Below are 21185 nucleotides of genomic sequence, written 5' to 3'. Positions count from 1 at the left end.
AGACTTTTTTCATCCCACTCCCCACAAAAAGGCAAACCTAGGCTGAAAATTGATAGCATTTGAGAAACTGCTCACTACATCCATGAAACACAAAGGCTTATCTCCGTGCCTAACAAAGTAGTCACTGTTACCCACAGGAAATAACTATGTTCATGAAAAGATGGAAAGCTGAGGTATGGATAGACACCAAAATTGAAGAATGGGAGAACATATGGAGCGATTGTCTGTCCACCTCAATAAACAGGTTAATAAAAGAAAATTACATTAGAATTCTTTATCAAAGGCACCTAACTCCCCTTAAAGTTAAAGAAATGTATGATACAGGGGTGGGCAAAATGATGTGCTGAAATAGGGGCATATATGGTGGGCCTGCCCCCAAATTAAGACATTTTGGAGAGCTGTTGGAAACTCCATACAGGAGATAATGGTGTCAGCTGTCAGATAACCCCTTAGTGTTTTTGTTAAATTGTCCTAAAAACTCTGCATCTTATAAAAGCCTTAAAGAATTGATCACTCGTCTCCTGGTTGCTGCTAGAACTGCCATAGAAAGATGGTGGAAGAGGAGTGACTCCCCTAAATTTATTGACTGGTATCAAAAAGTGTGGGAAATTCTGGCACTAGAAAAATTAACTCATCAAGTCAGAGTTTTACAAAGGAGAAAGAAAAAAGCTAACTCCTGTACTGAGAAATCTGGTGGAACTTTTTGGAGTTTGCTGGAGGAATCGCTGTCACCAAATCAGATCATTTGAGAACATTCTTTGAATACTACTGGAGAGAGAACCCCCTCAACAACAGTGAAACTCAAAATTAAGATATTAAAACAAAGAAAATAGGAGGAGAAAGGAGAAAAGCGTAATATTGTGTAGAGTTTTGATAGGACAACTCATGAACATGTTACGCAGCTAAATGTAAGAAAAACAGAAATTTGGACCTAAACATGAGATAATGAAAGGTCTCATCCGTTCAGCTTTAGGGACTCCCATAGGCGAATTTATAGTTTGTATTTGTGTATATACTACGTTCATTTCTATCTATGGTAAGTTGTAAAACAAGGGTTTCTGTTGTAAAAGACTGGATCTGGTAATCAGGGGCGGCTTTACCTTTTTAGCCACCCCAAGCACGGCAGGCAGGCTGCTTTCGGCGGCTTGCCTGTGGGAGGTCTGCCGGTCCTGCGGATTCGGCGTACCCGCCGCTGAATTGCCGCCGAATCCACGGGACCGGCGAACCTCCCACAGGCATGCCGCCGAAGGCAGCCTGACTGCCGCCCTCGCAGGGACCGGCAGGGCGCCCCCGCGGCTTGCTGCCCCAGGCACGTGCTTGGAGCGCTGGTGCCTGGAGCCGCAGCTGCTGGTAATAAATCAAATCAAATAAAAAAATACATTTCACTGAAATCGCCCCCAATCCAGGAGCCCAGCAATACTCCCAGAAAATAATAATAAAAATCTCCTGGCAGTCAACCAACCTTTCCATTCTCACCCCAAAAAGCCCATGAAAATTGACCCTGTTATGCAAAAGTCCTGTGGAATTTAATGTGTGAGAAACAAATAAAGGACTATGGAAGCAATTCTAGTCCTATAGAATTGAATAGAAAATGAAACCTTTCTGTAGTTGGTCCCAAACTGCTTCGGGCATTTTTCTGTCTTGTCTTTGGCAAATGGAAATTTACCCAGCCATGTATGGACTCCCCGTCTGCCTCACGCTTGCACACACGTGTGGAGGGGAGTGGATGCCAGCATTGCTCTGTACTGATTGTCTGATTGTGGCTGAAGCGAGGGAAAGGGTTATTTTTCTCCTCGTCTCGAGAGCATTGTGTATTCCTCGGCATGTCTCTAAGCCGTTTGCTCCCCTTCTTGCCAAGTCTGGTTTTGGTTCCTTGCACATCAGATGAATGTAATTCGGGAACAGGATCGCATTGTTGTCTTTGTTTTAAAAAACAGCCCCTGATGCCGCCGAGCTGAGGTGCACCCTTCTCTCTAGCAGGGTTGGGACAATCAGTTTGTTTTTTTTAAAAAATGTGTGCGGAATGTGCCCATTGTTACCGTGTACATAATGCATTAGAAATGTCGTGGTTAATAACGTAGAGCAAGAAATAAACTGCCTGAGACCCACAAGACGGGTACCCTACTCCACCCAGGCTCCCCTGTAGGGTTCCTGAAAGCCACCTTGGCACCCAGTTACACTAAACCCTTCTGCCAGACGCCCATGGGCCCGAACTTTGGCGAGGACTCACCCATATTTGTCAGCCAGGTTTTCCAGAAGAGCCCAGCGCCCATTTAGACACCTGGTAGAGCAGCCTGATTTCCAGCCCCCGGCAGCTCTCGTTCTCAGTAGGCTCTTTTAAAAGTCACCTAGGTCCCTCAATGGGAGCTGAAATCTGTCCCCCCAGTGTGGGCACCGAGCACATTTGGAAATCTGAGCCCCGTGGTGCTTTTCAGCTGAGACGCGCTCCGACCACCAGCCCAGCCAGGTGGGAAGGAGAATCTTGGCTCTCCCGGTGGAGCTGATGGGTAACAGATCACAAGGCTCTCAGTCTGAATTTAATCTGCCATAAACCTTCAGGGTACTCATGGGGGATGGGCTGAAGTCAAAACCCAAATCTGAGTCCCTGCTCACAGCATTGGTGATTTTCCAGTCGAGAACTGGGGGATGGGCTCCCTCTTTGTGTCCGACCCCTGGATCCTGAACAGCTCCAGACACTCTGGAAGCCTGGGTTTGGATCCCAACTTTGTGGCTTGAGCCTAGATAGTGGGATTCCACCCTAGAGCCTGGCTCTAGAATCAACTGTGACACATTGTGGGAGGCTATTACAATCTGCCCCCCTTTGTAGCACCCTGGATGCTTCACTCCACGGACGGTGAGGGGCCATTGGCAACAATATGTAACTGAGTTGAAATTTGTCAAGTTCAGCTTGATGTTCACCTCAGTACATTGTCTCTTGGTGAGCACCTCCCATTGCTTGTCCCTCCATTTCTCACCTCCAAAAGAAATGTGCAGTTCAGACATTTCCTCCTTTTGAGATGTTGGTCCAGTTTCAGCCTGCTGCATTAGCTGTGGTGAAGAGACAATCTAACAACCAACCAGACAGCTGTTTGTTGGCCAAGGACAAACAGCTCCGTTCAGCGCTTGTTTAGAACAGATCTGGCTCATGAGTTTCCTAATCGCCTGTGCTAAAACACATTGGGCCAGATTCATTCCTGCTGACACCATTGGCCTCAGCAGTGAATGTAGCTCATTGCATTTCAGGTTCTGTGCATACGTGCTGGAACTAGGAGTGCTGGGGGGTGCTGCCGCACTCCCTGACTTGAAGCAGATTCCATCATATACAGGATTTACAGTTAGTTCAATGGCTCTCAGCACTTGCACTATAAAAATTGTTCCCACCCCCCTGGTTCTGTGTGTTGACAGGGTGAGCTGCCATCTTACTTTATGTGTGAGAAAGTATTTATAACATTTTCCAGCCTCATTCATGGCCTCTACGTAGCAGGAGTCTCAGTGCAGTTTCCAATGGACAGTCACACAAAACCCCACTGCCACTGGCCCCCAATCGCAGCAGAGAAGCCAAGGATACTGGGCCTTGGAGTCCAAACTCTCGTCCCTCACACTCAAGCCTCATCTGTGCTAGAAATTTAGGTGACATTAGAGCACGACTCAGCTCTCAGCATAGACAGGAACTGAGCCCTGTGTCAGCTGGTCAGGAGAAGAGACCAGTCCTCTGGAACCCTGGTGGTGACCGGAGACCTGACCAGTCCCCCTCCACCCTGACAGCAAAGTTGTGTTTGACATGGTGTCATCACGCTCCTCTGGCCTGTGCTCTGATTTTCTTAGTGAAGACAAGGAAGGCACATTGGTAAAGCAACCCTGGGGACACTTGGCCTGCAATTGTCTATGCTGTCCCTGATCCATGGGTGGAAACTTTGTCTCCAGGGCTGTCAATCTGTCTCTTTTCCCCACTAAATTCACTTAACACTGCCCAACCCCCCAAACCCTTCCGTTTTTCTCAGATTTAGATTTTCCTGAACATTTTAGCTTCTCCTAAAAAAAGCTATGGAAATGATTACAGGTCATGACCCATATCCTCCCCTCATGCTGGAAGAGTCCAGTATTGGGAGAATGTGGCTCTGTTATTCTGAAGGCTTTTGCATTGTTTTGATTCCTTAATTTTGTTCTAAAATTTGCTTTTGTCATTGTACGTTGAACTGTGTTTTCCTAACGCCGTTGCTAACCAATCATTTTAATTTGTAGCTTGCAGAGGGCATGACCAGCTCCGCTCTAATTAACATGCCAGCTTCTCAGGCCGATCTCCATGTATGTATTGCTTCATTTCTAACTTACTTAAGTGGGTTGCCTGGTTTTCATAAAGACGATCAGTTTTTAAAAAAATCTCCAAAAATTGGATCAGGGCTTTTGGTAAAAGGTTCCTCTGATCTTCTAGAAAAGTGATGGTTTGTTGGTATGTTTGTCTGTGGTCAATCATTTCCCTTAAAGTCAAAGAAAATGAGGTGGGGTTAGGGAGGAAGACCAGAAAATATCCTCCCTCCTATTCTGATCGTAAGTGCCCAGCTATGCCTGGTTTGGAGGGTTAGGCTGGTGAAGAAGAAAGGATATGGGCTTGAGTCCAAGATATGGGATTAGATGACTATTATCCAGATCTTGCATGGCAGTTGGTGATGCTTTAGATCTTATTTACCCAGTTCATTTGTCAGAGTGGTATGTTTTCTCATCATTTGTGGGAAGAGCTGATAAACGTATTCAGGCTGAAACCCGTCCCTGTTCAGGGGACTAGCATGAGAACTAGGCATCATTTAAGCCCTCAACATTGGTCTTAAGTGAGATATGAGCCCTGTAGAGACAAGTGGCGCTAGTCCTCTGCACTGGAGTGATTTTCAGCCTAAGTACTTTGAAGGCAGCAGCTTCAAAGATGGGTTTTCAGGGCAATCTTGGTTCCCCGGGTCTAGAGGAGTGCTCTGAAGGCTAGAGCTGTATGGAGGGAGGACCCCCGGTTGGTGTAAAATCATTCTGCCTCTCGCCCATTTGTAACAAAGTGGAATATCTTGTTCCCACCTTGATTTTTTTGCAAAATTAAAAGTTTGGGTAGTTTCTGTTGCCAGACAGGGTGATAAAATTGTGTCCCTTGCTCTGTGTCGATAGCCACAAGGTGAGGCTTTGTAGACCTGCAGTGGGTTCTATGTCAGGACAAAATTCCAGCTGCTTAGACCAGGGTTGAATTTGACCCATAAACTATAGGACAATTTCTGCTCCTATTGAAGTCAACAGGAGCTGCCCATGCACCCCTGAAGTCAGAATTTAGCTGCATTGCTTTCCATTTCCCTAATTGGAATAGATCCAATTAATTCCTCCCCACCAACACTGCCCTCACCTGATTCGATATTTGTTCAGGTGTACAACAAAGAAGGGCCGAACCCAGTCCCAGAGCCAAAGCCTTTGAAGACATTCAGATCTGAGTCTGTATCTAAACTTTGTGTTTCTCTGGGATTAGGCACAATAAATCCCCTTGGATTTGGTAAGGCTAGGTTGAAATTCTCCTGCTAAAAGAGACCGAGATGGGCTTCCACAGACTGTACTGAACAGGTAGTTGATGGCGTAGGTTACATTTGTTTCACTGTAGGTTCTTGTAGCTGCTGCAGCTTTTTGCAAGGGAAATCCCTGCAGTGGCAAGTATACAGATATGGTACAATGTGCCATGTACATTGTGTTCACAGCTTCTTTACACAGACCCATCTGTCCTGTTGAATGAACACAGTTACCTTTAAAACCCAATATATTTTTTATGCCCGGAAAATGTGTCTTTTCCCCAAAGTGGTTTCCTTTCTCCATGCAGAAAGGAGAATGGGTGGCTTTGCTGGGATTTAGCATATGGAAACAAAGGTCCATAAATAGCCTTTTCCCTCCCACGTTTAATTTAGGTGAATATGTTTTCGTTTTAGTTCAAGTAAAATTTTGAAAAGAAAAAAAAAGCTGCAAGTCATTAATTTAAAATAAAAGCCACAGAATATTAGGCTGCAATAAACTGATTCCAGTGCCCTGTGCTGGAACCTACAAGAATGTGATTAAATATAATAAACCTCACGATCTAAAGACCTGCTGATGCTTCTCGGGGAAAACCTTGGAACCCATTCTGTTTTCCGAGCCGCACTGCTGACACCCCATGCATTTGACCCTCCTTGTCTCCTTGTTCTTTATTGCTAAGGATCTTTGCACGAAAACAGGACCTTTTGTTGCTTAGGAATGGGGCGTAGAGGCTGCAGCTGCAAAAATGTAGGTTAAATATTTGGAAAAACTTTTATGGCCAAAAATTCCACACATGCAATGCCTCTGAAGTCCACAGGGTCCCACTGGATCTCACTGGGATTGGATTTGGCCATGTGGCCCTGGAGGACAGTGAGACAAGATGAGACAGGAGGCTGTGGGTATGCCACCAGTGGCAATCCAAGGTTTAAGACTAGTGTACCCACATCTTAGGGCATGTCCACATGGCGTTTTTACCTCGAGTTAACAGACTCATAGATCCCAAGTCCATTCTGATCATCTAGTTGGACCTCCTGTATAGCACAGGCCAGAGACCTGCCACAAATTAATTCCTGGAGCAGAGCTTTTGGGAAGAAAAAATTGTCAGTGCTGGAGAATCCACCATAACTCTTGGTACATTGTTCTTCTGTTCTCCCTGCAGCGGCGCCTTTCCGATACAGATGCCCAAGCTAGCATGGGGCTATGGAACATTCACAATGCAGTGATGGGCTAGATCAAGTAATCTACCAATCAGAACACTTGACAGCTGTGTCCCTATCTCCTGCCTACCCCTAATATACTGCAGCCAATCGAACTGTTGCATGCAGATTAGTTGTAGAGGAAAAGTGATGTCTCAATGGGTCCATTTAAGAGTTCCACGAGCCGTGGACTTGGTCCCATCCGTAGGCTGTATAAAGCATAACAATTACGTACAACAATCAGTAGTAATTTAGCTTAATTACAATTTATTTTCTTCAAGCATACTGTGTGCATGCATAAGATTCCAGTGAATTTTAACTACACGGAAAGTTTGAAGAATCTTTGTTATTCAGTCATTAAGATAATTTGGGACAAAGGGAAGATGCAAAATTTATTAAGGACCCATTTTAAAATTGTATTTGCTAAACTAGTTAACAGATTTATTTGTAATGTCTCAGAACATTAATTATGTATTCAAAGATAAGTGCTGGATGTTTAGGGGCTGGATATTCTGTATTTTTTGTACATAAAGCAGGGATTCAGCCTTTAGGTAGTGCACAGCTTAATTCAACCATCACTACTGAGTGGCAACTAGCGCCTCCATAATGATAATCCCCATCCCTCAGGAAACTCCAATATTCCAACATTTCCCTGGTGAAATTCTCAGAGTGTTTGTTGTTTGCAGCTATATGTAAATGTTGCCACTGAATACTCTGACATCTGTAAGTGTTCATTGCAGATATTCCTGTAATTATTATTATTTTCAATTATTATTAGTGTTGCGACAGTGCCCAGAAACACCCCAACCATGACTGAGACATCATTGTACAAGGGACTGTACAGACCTTGTTGGTAGACACAGTTTCTGCCCCAAAGACCTTAAACTCTTGCAACTTGTGCTCTTTTGGCTAGTTATTGTGCTACTGCTTCTGTTCGCTGACTGGATCAGTTTTGCAACTAACTAGCAGAGAAAGTAGCAAATTTTACAACCCAGTAGCTTTTGACCACTGTTATCTCAATGCTTGCTGTTTATGAGTCCTCACACCAGCTGTGCTGGGAGCCTGTGCACCCCTCAGAATAGGACTTGATTGCTGGAGAGTCCGTGTGCTCATCTGTGCTGTGCAGCGGTGAATTTCCCCCACTAAGGAAGATGCAAACCGAAGTGATGGGCTGGATGCAGGAATCACTCGGTGAAATTCTCTGGGCTGTGCTATGCAGGAGGTCAGGCCAGATGATCATAGTGGTTCCTTTTGGCCATACAATCTATGAATTGTCATCTAGTGTAAAACATCAGGGGCTTCTAATCCCATTGGAAATGTCTGTTGGCTCTGAATTCACAGACGCACACTCCTAATACACTGTACAACACTTTCCTTTCAGTGCTGACAATCCTGAGCTCTGTTCCCTCTCGCTGATTTTAGTGAGGGTGCTGAGGGGAAGGATTTCAAAGGCACAAAAGGTAGCTAGGTACCCGATTCTCACGGAAAGTCTCTAGTTTCCATTTGTGCCTTAAATTCTCCCCCATGCACCTTGCAGGATTGGACTCAGAAAGAAGAGCATTTGTTTGTTTTCTTGAATGGGCCTGGTTCTCCATTCATACCATTTTGGAACTGGTATAGCTCTATTGACTTCAGTGGAGTTATCCCAGCTTTCACTGGTGTAGGTGAGTTAAAAATGAGGCCCAATGGGCCTTCAAGGAAACAGATAAGAACATAAGAGTGGCTAGACTGGGTCAGACCAAAGGTCCATCTTGCCCAATATCCTGTCTTCTGACAGTGGCCAGTGCCAAATGCCCCAGAGGGAATGAACAGAACAGGGAATCATCAAGTGATCCATCCCCTATCGCCCATTCCCAGCTTCTGGCAAACAGAGGCTAGGGACACCATCCCTGCCCATCCTGGCTAATAGCCATTGACAGACCTGTCCTCCATGAATTTATCGAGTTCTTTTTTTAACCCAGTTATAGTCTTGGCCTTCACAATATCCTCTGGCAAAGAGTTCCACAGGTTGACTGTGCGTTGTGTGAAGAAATACTTGCTTTTGTTTGTTTTAAACCTGCTGCCTATTAATTTCATTGAGTGACCCCTAGTTCTTGTGTTATGAGAAGGAGTAAATAGCACTTATTTACTTTCTCCACACCACACATGATTTTATAGACCTCGGTCATATCCCCTCTTAATCGTCTTTTTTCCAAGCTGAAAAGTCCCAGTCTTATTAATCTCTCCTTGTACGGAAGCCGTTAAATACCCCTAATCATTTTTATTGCCCTTTTCTGAACCTTTTCCAATTCCAATATATCTTTTTTGAGATGGGGCGACCAGATCTGCACGTAATATTCAAGATGTAGGCGTACCATGGATTTATATAGAGGTGAGCTGTAAAGAACATGTATCCAGAGGGGTCAGATTGAGAGGAAGGGTGCTTTTGTGGATAAGGCACTGGATTGGGATTCAGGAGATCTGAGTTCAGATCCTGTCTCTTTCACAGACTGCCTGTTTGATCTGAGGGTACATCTATACTGCAGCTGTGCAGCGTGATTCCCATGAGACGTATTTAGGTAGTGCCTAAAAATAGCAGTGTGACTGTAGTGGCTCAGGCTAGGTGATCAAATATGTTCCTAGAGTCTCCGATGGGCTTGTGCTGCTGTGTCCACTCTGCTGTTTTCAGGCACTATCACATGTACGTCTATGTGAGCCGGGAGTCACACCTCCTGACAGTTGTATAGACACACCCATAGTCTCTCTGTGCCTTGCGTCCTACCCTGTAGAATGGGCCTGACAATGATTCCTTTCTGCCCACCTTGGGCTGTTTAGATTGTTAGGTGTTTGGGGTCAGATCCGTCTCTCACTGTGCACCTACCGCAATGCGATGCTGAACTTGGTTGGGGCATCTAAGCGCTACTGTGATGTAAAATAATCACGATAATTTGGAGCAGAAGGAGCGATCCCACGCTATTTCCCCAAGTCATTACAAGGCTTTTTATTTTGTTGGCTAGCTGTGTCGTTAGTTGTAACAAATACAAATAACTCATCCAATGACAAGTTAGCGAGGAGAACATGGGCCAAAAAAAAGAAGAGTTGAAATCTGTAAACTATTTGGAATAATTGGTTATTTGCTGTGTTTGCTACTTCCAAATCAGAGCACATATTTTACGGCTTATCCTGTTACTATTAGCTGGATGAGCTGTCGGGATCAAATATCTGCAGCTGAAACTGATAGCTGATATCCCGCTCTGAAGCACAGTCCAGCCCTCCCTCTCAGCATTCCTGTGGTCGCTCCCTCGAGCATCGTGCACATCCCGGTCCATTGTGCCACTTTGGCAGAGGACGCAGAGCGGTGCTAGGGAATAATGGAATCTGGAGGGAAACACTGTGGAGGTTCCAGTGCTCTGGATCAGTTTGTAGAGCAGGCGACTGCAGTCCAGTGGGGACGTATTATGACATGGAAGCGGTCACTGCGATGTGTGAGCCTGGGTGCTTTATGCTTCTGTGCGGGCTCACAAACTCCATCAAAGCCAGGTGGTCCAACGGAGCAGGCACAGCAATGGCCATCAGGGCTCGGTTTCTGGCTCTATCACTTTCGTGGTGCGTGTCCTCAGATAAGCCACTTTCCCGCTCTCACCTTCGGTTTCCCCTCCCACTTTTCTGGTTGTAAGCACACATCACAGCCCAAAGCAACCCTAATGCGGGGGGCAGAACAGGACAATATTGACCCCCCAGTGCACATTGTAAACATGGGGCCCCTGGCCTAGCTGACTTCTGGAGAGGAGCTGTTAAACAAACAAAAGGAAGTTTAATAGGTAGCAGGTTTAAAACAAACAAAAGGAAGTATTTCTTCCACATGATGCACGGTCAACCTGTGGAACTCCTTGCCAGAGGATGTTGGGAGGGCCAAGACCAAAACAGGGTTCAAAAAAGGAACTAGGTAAGTTCCTGGAGGACAGGTCCATCAATGGCTATTATCCAGGATGGGCAGGGATGGTGTCCCTAGCCTCTGTTTGTCAGAAGCTGAGAGTGGACGACAGGGGATGGATCACTTGATGATGACCTGTTCTGTTCATTCCCTCTGGGTCACCTGGCACTGGCCACTGTCGGAAGACAGGATATTGGACTAGATTGATCTTTGGTCTGACCCACTATGGCCGTTCTTATGTTCTTTCCCTCATCTGTTTCCAAATGTTTGCATTATTTAGATCCAAATAAATATCCATTTTGTCCCAATTTGGGCAAGAAAGCAAAAAATTCAAGGTGGAGAACTAATGACACAGTGGGGAAGAAGAAATGCTGCCTGAAATTCCTGGAGATGATCATTTCACAGCTCTAGCCTTAAATAATTGGGGGCTGGTCAAAGGAGACTCCTGTGGTGGGTTGCACCCCTTCAAGATGCCACTTGATGTGCTGAGACACCCCTGAGCCTGCCTGTTCTGCCAGCCTGGGCCCCCTTTGCCCTGTCTTGCTGAGCCAGGCTCTTAACCCTCCTCTAGCGCACACCCAGGCGGGGCCACACCCCACTGCAGAAAGACACAGACACTGAGATCAGCTCTGGGAAGACTCGGCTTCAGGGACTTGCCCCGGCACTCAGGTGCCCACCTCCCGTGGAGTGCAGACCCAAAGCGATATTGTTTTGTGCTGTACGGGAAAATCTGCAGCGTGCAAACTCATGAATTTGCCCCCTCCCTCAATGTGGAGGAAAATATGCACAACGGCTTGCCCCACCCCCCAGTTAGAAATTACAGAAACGGGGTGTAATAATAAACAAACAAATGTCATTAACTATAAAAGGCAGATTTTAAGTGGCTAAAGGGGTAGCAAACAGAACAAAGCAGATTGCTGAGCAATAAAACAAAACATGCAAACTAAGCGTGATTCACTAAAGAAACAGGTTACACAATGTAATTTCTCACCCTCAATGTTGAATTAGGCCGGATGCAGAGTTTCTGTAGCTTAGGGTTCCAGTTATTTATTCTTACAGACTGAACCCCTGTCTCAGTCTGGACTCACCCCTGCCTTTCCCTTCAGGTTAGTCTCTTTTGTCCCTCCAGGTTCTTTCAGCATGAGTAGGCCATGGAGGAGAGTCTGGAAAGCCTTCCCGCACAGCCTTAAATAGAATTTACATAAGGCGGGAAGCCTTTTATTTCCCAAACTTGACCTCCCCATCCTGTGAGTGGAAAAATTACTAGAAGTCCAAGATAGTGTTTAGTGCCAGGTGGCAGGACTACCTGACCTAGTTGTGTCACAGCTAGTCCCTGGAGGACTCTCAGGAAGCATAGGCACCAACTCCATGGGTGCTCCGGGGGTGCCCCCCCGTTGAGCGCGCTGCGTCCGTGCTCCTCCGCCTCCCTCCCAGCGCTTCCCGCCCGGCCGCCACCAAACAGCTGTTTGGCAGCGTTAGCCACTCCGGGATGTGGGAGGAGGCGCAGGAACGTGGCACGCTCACGGGAGGAGGCGGGGCCAGGGGAAGAGGGCGGGTCGAGCACACAGGGGAAGTTGGCACCTATATCAGGAAGGAGAGAGATTAGTATCTTCACAGTCTTGTTGTTTCTTCCTAATGGGCCATCAGCCCTGTCTGGCTTTTTCACTGTTGTATCTGAAGGGCTAGTTGGGGGTGACACCCAAAGCAGCACATTTGAAATACAGATACATGGTCAATATTGCTAACTTCAGAGACAGAAATGATACAGGCCTACAAATGGGATAATCACATTTGGTAAACCATAACCTTTCCAATGATATCTTACATGAGCCGTCTCGGGTGAGGTACATCTCAGTTATGTCATATCCATATCATAAGCATATTTCCATAAAGAATATGGAATAAGAATAACATCACAACTCCCACCCTCCCGCCACACTTTTTTTCATTGCCTGAAGATGGATGAGCAGGATATTCCCCCTCTTTAATTCTGCACCCTCACGTCCATGCTGCCGGTGTGTGTTGCTGCATGTACAGCACTCGCATTGCTTCATTTTCCTAAAGGATCCACCAACGTGATATGAGAACGGGAGGAATGACCCTGTAACAGAGTGCTGGCCCTTTAAGAACAAGCCCCGATCCATCATAGGCCTATAATGACTGCAGCCTAGAATGGAGGGTGGGACAGCAAGGAATTCTGGGATAAGGGGGCAGGGCTATAAAAAGGGACACTTCCCTTCATAGACACCTGGAGGGAGCAGGTGCCAGACACCCTGTTACAGGCCCCAATACACTTGTGTTGTGTGCGGTGCATGATCGGCCAGAAGGGAAACCGACGGGAACAGGTGATAGGCTGCTGCCCGTCTTCTGGCTGCCCCTTCGCTGCTCCGATGGGAACTGTGGGAATCGTCTGGGATCAGGGGTCTGGTCCATGGGCCAGATTCATCACTGGTGTAACTCCAGGCCCTGTCCCAGCAATGGCTGTAACCTCCTGCCCTGACATTTTTCTCTGCTGCATGATGCTTGAGGGTGAGGGCTGTGTGTGATGCTGCTTTTAACAGTGAACGGGAGCTTTTTGGGTGGGTGAGTGAGATTTCACACAGAGCAGTTAAAGAATTGCCTGCGCGGATGATTCATTTAAAAGCAAGCCACAACTTCTCCTGGCCTGGCCCTACTGAGCCCTAACACAACTGAGTTTTCTCTCTTTAACGGTACTGTTTACTTATTAGCAATGTAATTAAGTGTACTCAGACAGGGAGGAGTGGGGTCTAATGGTTAGAGCAGGGAATTGCATATCAAGGTTCCTGGGTTGTATTGCCGGCACTGCTACTGACTCCCTGTATGTTTCTGGGCAAGTCCCTTAGCCTGTCCATCAAAGAGCATCCAGCCAGCTCTAATAATGCTACTGATCTAGCTCAGAGGAGGTTGTGAGGTTCAGCTCATTCACATCTGCAGAGTGAAACACACCCCTGTGTGAGGGCCTGCACAGAGACTGCGTGCTCTTTTAAGCCTTATTTTGAGGGCTTAGGTAGGATTTAAGGGCACATATGCCTTGGGCTGGCCCTTTCCACAGGGCTGAATTTCAGCCCTGATCCAGGAAGGCATTTAAGTATAGACTTAAATCCCATAGACTTCAATACTGTGATTAAAATTAAGCACATGCTTAAGTGCTTTGCTGAATCAAGACCTTCGTCTCAAAAAGGCGTAGAGATCCTGTGGTGCAAAATGCCATGTGTTTGTAAAACACTGTTATTGATTAGACATTCTTCGAATGTGAATTAATTTCTCTTCAACATAACCCTTCATTTTGCCTTACCACAGTACTCCCTTCTGATACATCCCTTGGTAAAATAAAACGGATTGTTAGATTGTAAAGTGAGAAGGGACCGTTGTGAAAATCTAATCTGACCTCCTGCATAGCGCAGGCCAGGGGATTTCCCGGTATTAATTCCTATTTGAACTAGAGCAGATCTTTTGAATTAAAAGTTGCCAGGGATGGAGAATCCACCACCACCTTTGGTAAGTTGTTCCAGTGGTTAATTACACTCACTGTGAAAAATGTCCAGTCTGAATTTGTCCAGCTTCAACTTCCAGCCATCGGATCATGTTAGACTTTTGCCCGCTAGATTGAAGAGCCCATTATTAAATATCTGTTCCCCAGGTAGGTATTTATAGACAGGGATCAAATCACTCCTTGGCCTTCTCTTTGTTAAGCTAAATAGATTGAGCTGACTAGATTAATGCATTGCTCTTCTTTCATGCCTCTTATGCAGGCATCTCAGCACTTTCTAGACATTAACCAATTCCCCCGAACACCGCTGTGAGGTAGGTAAAGATTATCCCCATTTTACAGATCAGAGGAGCCAAAATGGAGGCACAGAGCGGTGAATTCCCCTGACAGCCGTGGGAGACGTGACTGCTCAGTATGTCTGAAAAATTAGGCCACTTAGGGCTTGATCTGATGCTTGCTGGTGTCAGTGGCAAAGCTACCATCCGAATCAGGGCCTTACTGCAGTGTCTGTCTATGGATCACGATGCCTGACTTGAGGTACCCAGCTGTGAAAAGTCTCAGCCCAAGTGACTTGCCCATGGCCACATACCCAAGGACAGAGGCCCAGCACATGGTAAATGTCCGACTTATGTCTGCTGTCAGGTTCAGTGCGACTCCAGTGGCTCCTTGGCCCAGTGCTGGATCTCTGCCCAGGAGATGGATTCCACCCCCGCTGAGTCAGTAGCCGAGCTGGAAATAGAAACCCAGACTCCCAGTTCTGCCCTCTGATCAGTACACAGCCCGGCTTCCCAGATAAGACACTTAAAGTACTTTTGGCTGTTGCCTGATGATTAAATCAAATCCCCCTATCCAGTCACTTGCATATTGGGTCCGTTGCTTTAACTGGCTTTTCCATTTGCAGGCAAAACGATTAATGTCCTTCGCTATTAACATTCCAGCTGCTTCCTCTGGCTTTTTTTTTCTTCTTCTTCTTCTTTTGTAACATCAGTAGAAATCAGCAAAAATATCTAACCAAATGCTTTGTCTTGGGGCTGCAGAAGATACCATGGGTAAGTCGTCAGATTAGTTTAAGTGCTTTCTTTGTAACTTGGTACCTGTGGAATGTCATAATAAAGCCATGGTGGTTAGGACGTAGATTTTTAAACAATAAAACAAGGGGAGTGATGAAAGGCAATATCTGAAAAAAAGAAGGCAGCAGAGGCCTCAGAGCTAATTTATGTAATATTGCTATTAAAAACAATGTCTATTCAAGACAGCAATTTAAAGCCTGCACTGTTGGCTTAAAATCGAAATCCAATAAACCTCCACTATGATTCCTCCATTAGGTCAGTGTGATGGAATTTTGTGGACTTCTAAAATAAGACATCATTAGTTTTCAGGAATGTTTCATGAATCACGGTCAAAGCCCCTTCATCTTTGCTTGCATAAATTTCAAAATTGTGCACTTAGAATAAAATAATATATATTTTCAGAACCCGACAGCCGGCTTTCTCCTTGGAATAATATCCGCAGTCCTGAAAGCCCATTATCCCTCCCAGTTTACATAACAGATGAGGTGAAATCTCCTTACCGGCCTTGAGTCTCCTGCCATTCACTTTCAAAAGTCTTAAGCTTATGGGATTGGTGATTTCAGTTTCTTTTATAGATCTGCATAGTTGTTACGTTCTTCTAGAGAGCGGTGGAATTTCTTGGGATCAGGGTTTGTTTTAAGAGATATAGTTAGTACTGTGGTAGTGTATAGGAGATCCAGGCATGGACCTTGGCCCCCTTGCGTTATGCGCTTTACAAACAGAACAAAAGGGCAGTTCCGGCCCCAGAAAGTTTGCAACCTAAGCTTAGAGTGGGGGGGGGAGGTTTTATTTATCAGATATCCCAGCACATATCCTCAGCATTCTGAGACACATGGCCCTGTTAGTCTGGGGGCAGTTATTATAACCCATCCTTCCTTCCACATGGGGATTCCCAGCGGAGGGCCACCAACGTTGGCAAAAAGCTGCCATCTGGAAACAAATTCTGATGGCTTCTTCTCCAGAACATCTTTGACCCACTCCTGGGGTGAGAGTCACCTCTGTGCGGATTCACCACTTCGAATCCTGAATGCTTAAGTGTTGTCTGACTATCTCTGTCTTGGCCACCACACTGGGGAGTGAACCAACAACCAGGGACCCTGAGAGCTAAAAGAAAGACTATACAGCTTGGTCTAAAGAACTAATTTTTGTAACATATCAAGTGCACACTACAGTTTTGCTGGTCTGGTGTGTGTAAAAACCACACCCCTCACCAACATAGCTACGGTGGCAAGGTGTAGATGCGGCGGTGCTGACAGAAGAGGTTTTTTGGCATAGCTAAAGTCATTTGTGGAGGTGGTGTTTCTATGCCGGCACGAAAACTCCCTCTGTTGGCACATGCTGCGTCCTCACTAGGGGGCTCTGCTGGTGTAGCTATCCTGGTTGAGCTGTATCAGAAAACCTGTGTAGTGTAGACAAGGCCACAGGTTCACTGTTCTGTGGCTCTGGCCCAAAGGGGGATGTGTAACACCCACTGAGTGCATGGGTTTTGGGCTGTCTCTCTGCACAGGGGCGAATATTAACAATAGCGATTACGTTTTCAACGGGTGGTTTTCCCAAGGGAGATACTTTATTTTTTTCTCCCCTCCTCCAGGAGGAAGAGTTCATCGACTGGTGGAGCAAGTTCTACGCTTCGACGGGGGAAAGAGAGAAATGCGGCGGCTACTTAGAGAAGGGCTTTGACACACTGAAGGTAACCTCATCTCCTTGTGGCTGATGCCCTGTAGCAGCTGGCTGACAATGATTATCTATGGAGCGAGATTTATTTTAAAAGGGGAGCGCCAGTCGAGGGGTGTTTTTTCCAGACCTGATTCTGAAATCAGTGGGAGTTTTGCTATTGATTTCAACGGGAGCTGGGTTGGGTCCTTGGGACATCAGTGGCATGACTCCAATATGTAAAGTTAAGCACATGAGTGGAGCTGGTTGTGGAGCTTTCCCCAAAAAAAAAACCCAAACTTTTTTTGGACAAAATTAGAGTACTGAACATTTTGGCCAACAACCAAAATATTTCAATTCAGAAATGCTGCCGGGGTGCCTCATGGAAGCTGTAGTTTCAGTGCCTCATGCTCCCATTCGCCTCTATATACCCGGCTCCCTGGTCAGACTGCATCTCCCATAATGCTCAGTCTCTTCTCTTGGAGAAGGGTAGCAGTGCATCATGGGAGTCCTTGGTCATGGGAGATGTAGTCTGGCTGGGGATCCCAGCCCATAGAAGAGAAGGGGGACATGAGACAATTGAACTACAAGTCTCATGAAGCACCGAGGCATCCTTCCTTAACCGAAGTATTTCTCTTTAGGGGTGTTCTCTTTTTTTGGGTGAAAAATCCAAATTTCCTCCAGAAAACAAAGATTGTTCAGAAAAATTTTGTTTGGTTGAAAACCCAAGTTTCTGTTGAAAAACAGTTTCAACAACTGGAATTTTTTTGACCAGCTGTATGCACAAGTAGCTGTTTGCAGCATCGAGGCTTATGGGCTGGGTGTGGCGGGGAGCTACCAGTCTACAAGAGGGTGGAGTGGCCACTCATTCATTCCCCAAATATTGGTCATTCTTGTGCCACCGGGAATGGCATGGGCCTGCCGCCGCCGGCATGATCTCACATGCACAGCATCTGCAAGGTGACACCACTGGAGGCGCAGTGGCATGCTTTCAAATTAACATACCCCATCTGATTCTGGACAAAACCATGTCTGGTTTTGTTTCAACACTGGGCTGGGAACTAACCACCCAAAAAGAGGACTGTCTGGTTTATAACTGAATGAATGACCTGCCTAGGAGAGCGTGTACCTCAAGGAGAGGAATTGTTAAGGCTGGCACAAGAGGCATGAATTAAGTCCTCAATCCCACAGTGACGAGTGTAGCATAACAACCCCTGTTGAATGTAAAACAGGGAAATCATTGCCTGGCTGCCAGGAACGGTGCGATCCCTTGGGCTGTGGAAGACCCTCCATGGGGAAGCAGCGGAAGCCCTGTTGCTTGAGGATAGGTCTACATTGGAATTCATAACCCACGGCTGGCCTGTGCCAGCTGACTTAGGCTCACGGGGCTCGGGCTAAGGGGCTGTTTCATTGTTGTGTAAACATTCAGGCTCAGGCTGGATCCCAGGCTCTAGGCCCATGCTATAGAGGAGGGTCCCAGAGCCCGGGCTGCAGCCCAAGCCCACATGTCTTCACCTCAACTGGACAGCCCCATGAGCCTGAGTCAGCTGCCCTCATCCAGCCGCAGATATCTAACTGCAGTGAGGGCATACCCTGAGTCATTTACAACCAAAGTGCTTGGAGAGTGACAATCCCACGCTGGCCTCAAGGGGCAGTCTAGGTTAGTGGTTTTCAACCTGTGGTCTGCGGACCCCTAGGGGTCTGCAGACCATCTCTAAAGGGTCCGTGAAAGGTTGTTGTTACCATAGTGATCTGAAAGGCCTTCTCCACCCCTGATCTCTAGGGCTCTGGGAGTAAGGAGATACAGAGGCATCCATGGTATTCTGCAGATGGTGTGGACCTTGTGCTTTATGGGTGAAATTCATCCTTTTACTCAGAGGGGTTTTCCTCCTTAGGTCTACGAGACGGAGCTGGAGAATATGGAGGAATTTGAGAGGCTCTCCGACTTCTGCCAGACCTTCAAGCTCTACCGCGGCAGAACGCAGGACGTTAACGAAGATCCCTCGGTGGTGGGGGAATTCAAGGTCTGATGGCCACTCTTTATACCCAGAGTCACTTTACCTAGCAATAGTCAAATGGAAACTAGCAGCTAATCCCTCTAGCCCAGGGGTGGCCAACCTGTGGCTCCGGAGCCACATGCGGCTTTTCAGAAGTTAATATGCGGCTCCTTGTATAGGCACCGACTCCGGGGCTGGAGCTACAGGTGCCAACTTTCCAATGGGCCGGGGGGTGCTCACTGCTCAACCCCTGGCTCTGCCACAGGCCCTGCCCCCACTCCACCCCTTTCCACCTCCTCCCCTGAGCCTGCTGTGCCCTCGCTGTGACGGGTTGGATCACAGAAACCCCCTTGGGAACTGCCAACTGATGTGCCAAGACTACTTCTCCCTTTGCTTTCCCTGCCAGCTCAGGACTCCAGCACCCTGTCTTGCCGAGCCAGACACGCCCGTCTGCTCCAACACAGACCCAGGGTCTGGACCACGTGCTCCAAAGCTGCCGACTTAACTGAAAGTGACTTAAGAAGTGTTCCTGTCTTTAACACTCAGATGCCCAACTCCCAATGGGGTCCAAACCCCAAATAAATCCGTTTTACCCTGTATAAAGCTTATACGGGGTAAACTCATAAATTGTTTGCCCTCTGTAACACTGACAGAGAGATATGCACAGCTGTTTGCTCCCCCCCTCCCGGTATTAAGACACACTCTGGGTTAATTAATAAGTAAAAAATGATTTTATTAAATGCAGAAAGTAGGATTTAAGTGGTTCCAAGTAATAGCAGACAGAACAAAGTGAATCACCAAGCAAAATAAAATAAAACACGCAGGTCTAAGTCTAGGACAGTAATAAAACTGAATACAGATAAAATCTCACCCTCAGAGATGTTTCAATGAGTTTCTTTCACAGACTGGACGCCTTCCTCGTCTGGGCCCAATCCTTTCCCCGGTACAGCCCTTGTTCCAGCTCAGGGGGTAGCTAGGGGATTTCTCATGACTGCAACCTCCTTTGTTCTGTTCCACCCACTTCTATATCTTTTGCACAAGGCAGGAATCCTTTGTCCCTCTGGGTTCCCACCCCTCCCTCTAAATGGGAAAAGCACCGGGTTAAAGATGGATTCCAGTTCAGGTGACATGATCACATGTCACTGTAAGACTCCGTTACCCACTTGCCAGCACACAGGTAGACAGAGAGACTTACAAGTAAAACAGAGCCATCTGCAGTCAATTGTCCGGGTTAATGGGAGCCATTAAGATTCCAAACCACCATTAATGGCCCACACTTTGCATAACTACAATAGGCCATCAGGGTTATGTTTCATATTTCTAGTTTCAGATACAAGAGTGGTACATTTATATAAATAGGATGACCACACTCAGTAGATTATAAGCTTTGTAATGATACAGTACAAGAGACCTTTTGCATGAAGCACATTCCAGGTACATTATATTCACACTCATCAGCATACTTTCATAAAATCATATCGAGTGCAACGTCACACTCGCTCCTCCACCCTGCCCCTGAACCTCCTGCACGCCACGAAACAGCTGATCGGGAGGTGTGGGGAGGGAGGAGAAGCACTGATCTGTGGGGCTGCCAGTGGGCAGGAGGTGCTGGGAGCGGGCTGGCGGGGTTGGGGAGGGGAGTTGATGGGGGGCTGCTGACATATCCTGTGCCTCTTTGGCAATGGTAAATTCTGGCTCCATCTCAGGCTCAGGTTAGCCACCCCTGCTCTAGCACCTACCCGTGAATATTTCTTTGTTATAAAGTAGGGAAGGATCTGCTGGACCCTGGGTCTGACAGAAGTTGGGAACGTTGCAGAGGGCAGAGCAGACAAGAGTTGGTGCGTAACCTGCTGGATGCAAACACAGGGTGCGATTTCAGCTCGTGTAGACCTACCCCAGGTAGCTCCAATTTAGCTAGTGTAGGTTGCAGAGCAGGGAGGCCGTGGCAGCTCGTTCAGCAAGGGCTAACCCCGTGAATAATTACCCAGAGTTCCAGGCGGGTTTGTACAGAGGCTTCACTGCACACGTGTCTGAGCTCGCTAGTTCAAAGCTAGCTGGGCTGTGATTGCTCGAGTTGCAATGACACCCTGTGATGACAATACAGAGAGGCTCGGCAGAATCTGATTTTTATTTTTTATCATTTTGGCGGCGAATATCAGTGCTTATTTTGGTTTTTGGTTTTCCTATCGTTATTTACTGAAATGTTCACAGTTGCGTGAAATTATGGTTTGGAAGCATTTATTTTCATTTTTATCAATTTAAAGTTTCACAGTTGCAGGGAAGTATGGAGGGCCAGACGACGAGGGTGTCAGAGAA

At 46.7% G+C, this 21185-nt stretch overlaps 1 protein-coding gene across 7 annotated transcripts in view; it reads left to right on the top strand.

Moving 5' to 3' along the window:
- The window catches only part of DYSF (dysferlin), a 288276-nt gene that overhangs the window by 203295 nt on the left and 63796 nt on the right, over positions 1-21185 (top strand). For 3 of the 7 annotated variants that reach the window (XM_045018204.1, XM_045018207.1, XM_045018208.1), the window contains exons 40-43: positions 4243-4305; positions 15187-15198; positions 16811-16909; positions 18768-18896. In XM_045018204.1, the coding sequence (XP_044874139.1) occupies positions 4243-4305; positions 15187-15198; positions 16811-16909; positions 18768-18896 (303 nt within the window). The remainder of the gene's footprint in view (positions 1-4242; positions 4306-15186; positions 15199-16810; positions 16910-18767; positions 18897-21185) is intronic. The other 4 variants (XM_045018205.1, XM_045018209.1, XM_045018206.1 and 1 more) reach the window with 2 other exon arrangements.

Source organism: Mauremys mutica, chromosome 5, assembly GCF_020497125.1.
Source record: "Mauremys mutica isolate MM-2020 ecotype Southern chromosome 5, ASM2049712v1, whole genome shotgun sequence".
Taxonomy (NCBI): Eukaryota; Metazoa; Chordata; order Testudines; family Geoemydidae; genus Mauremys; species Mauremys mutica.
Note: the sequence above shows the minus strand (reverse complement) of the source record. Positions and strands in the feature narration are given on the sequence as shown.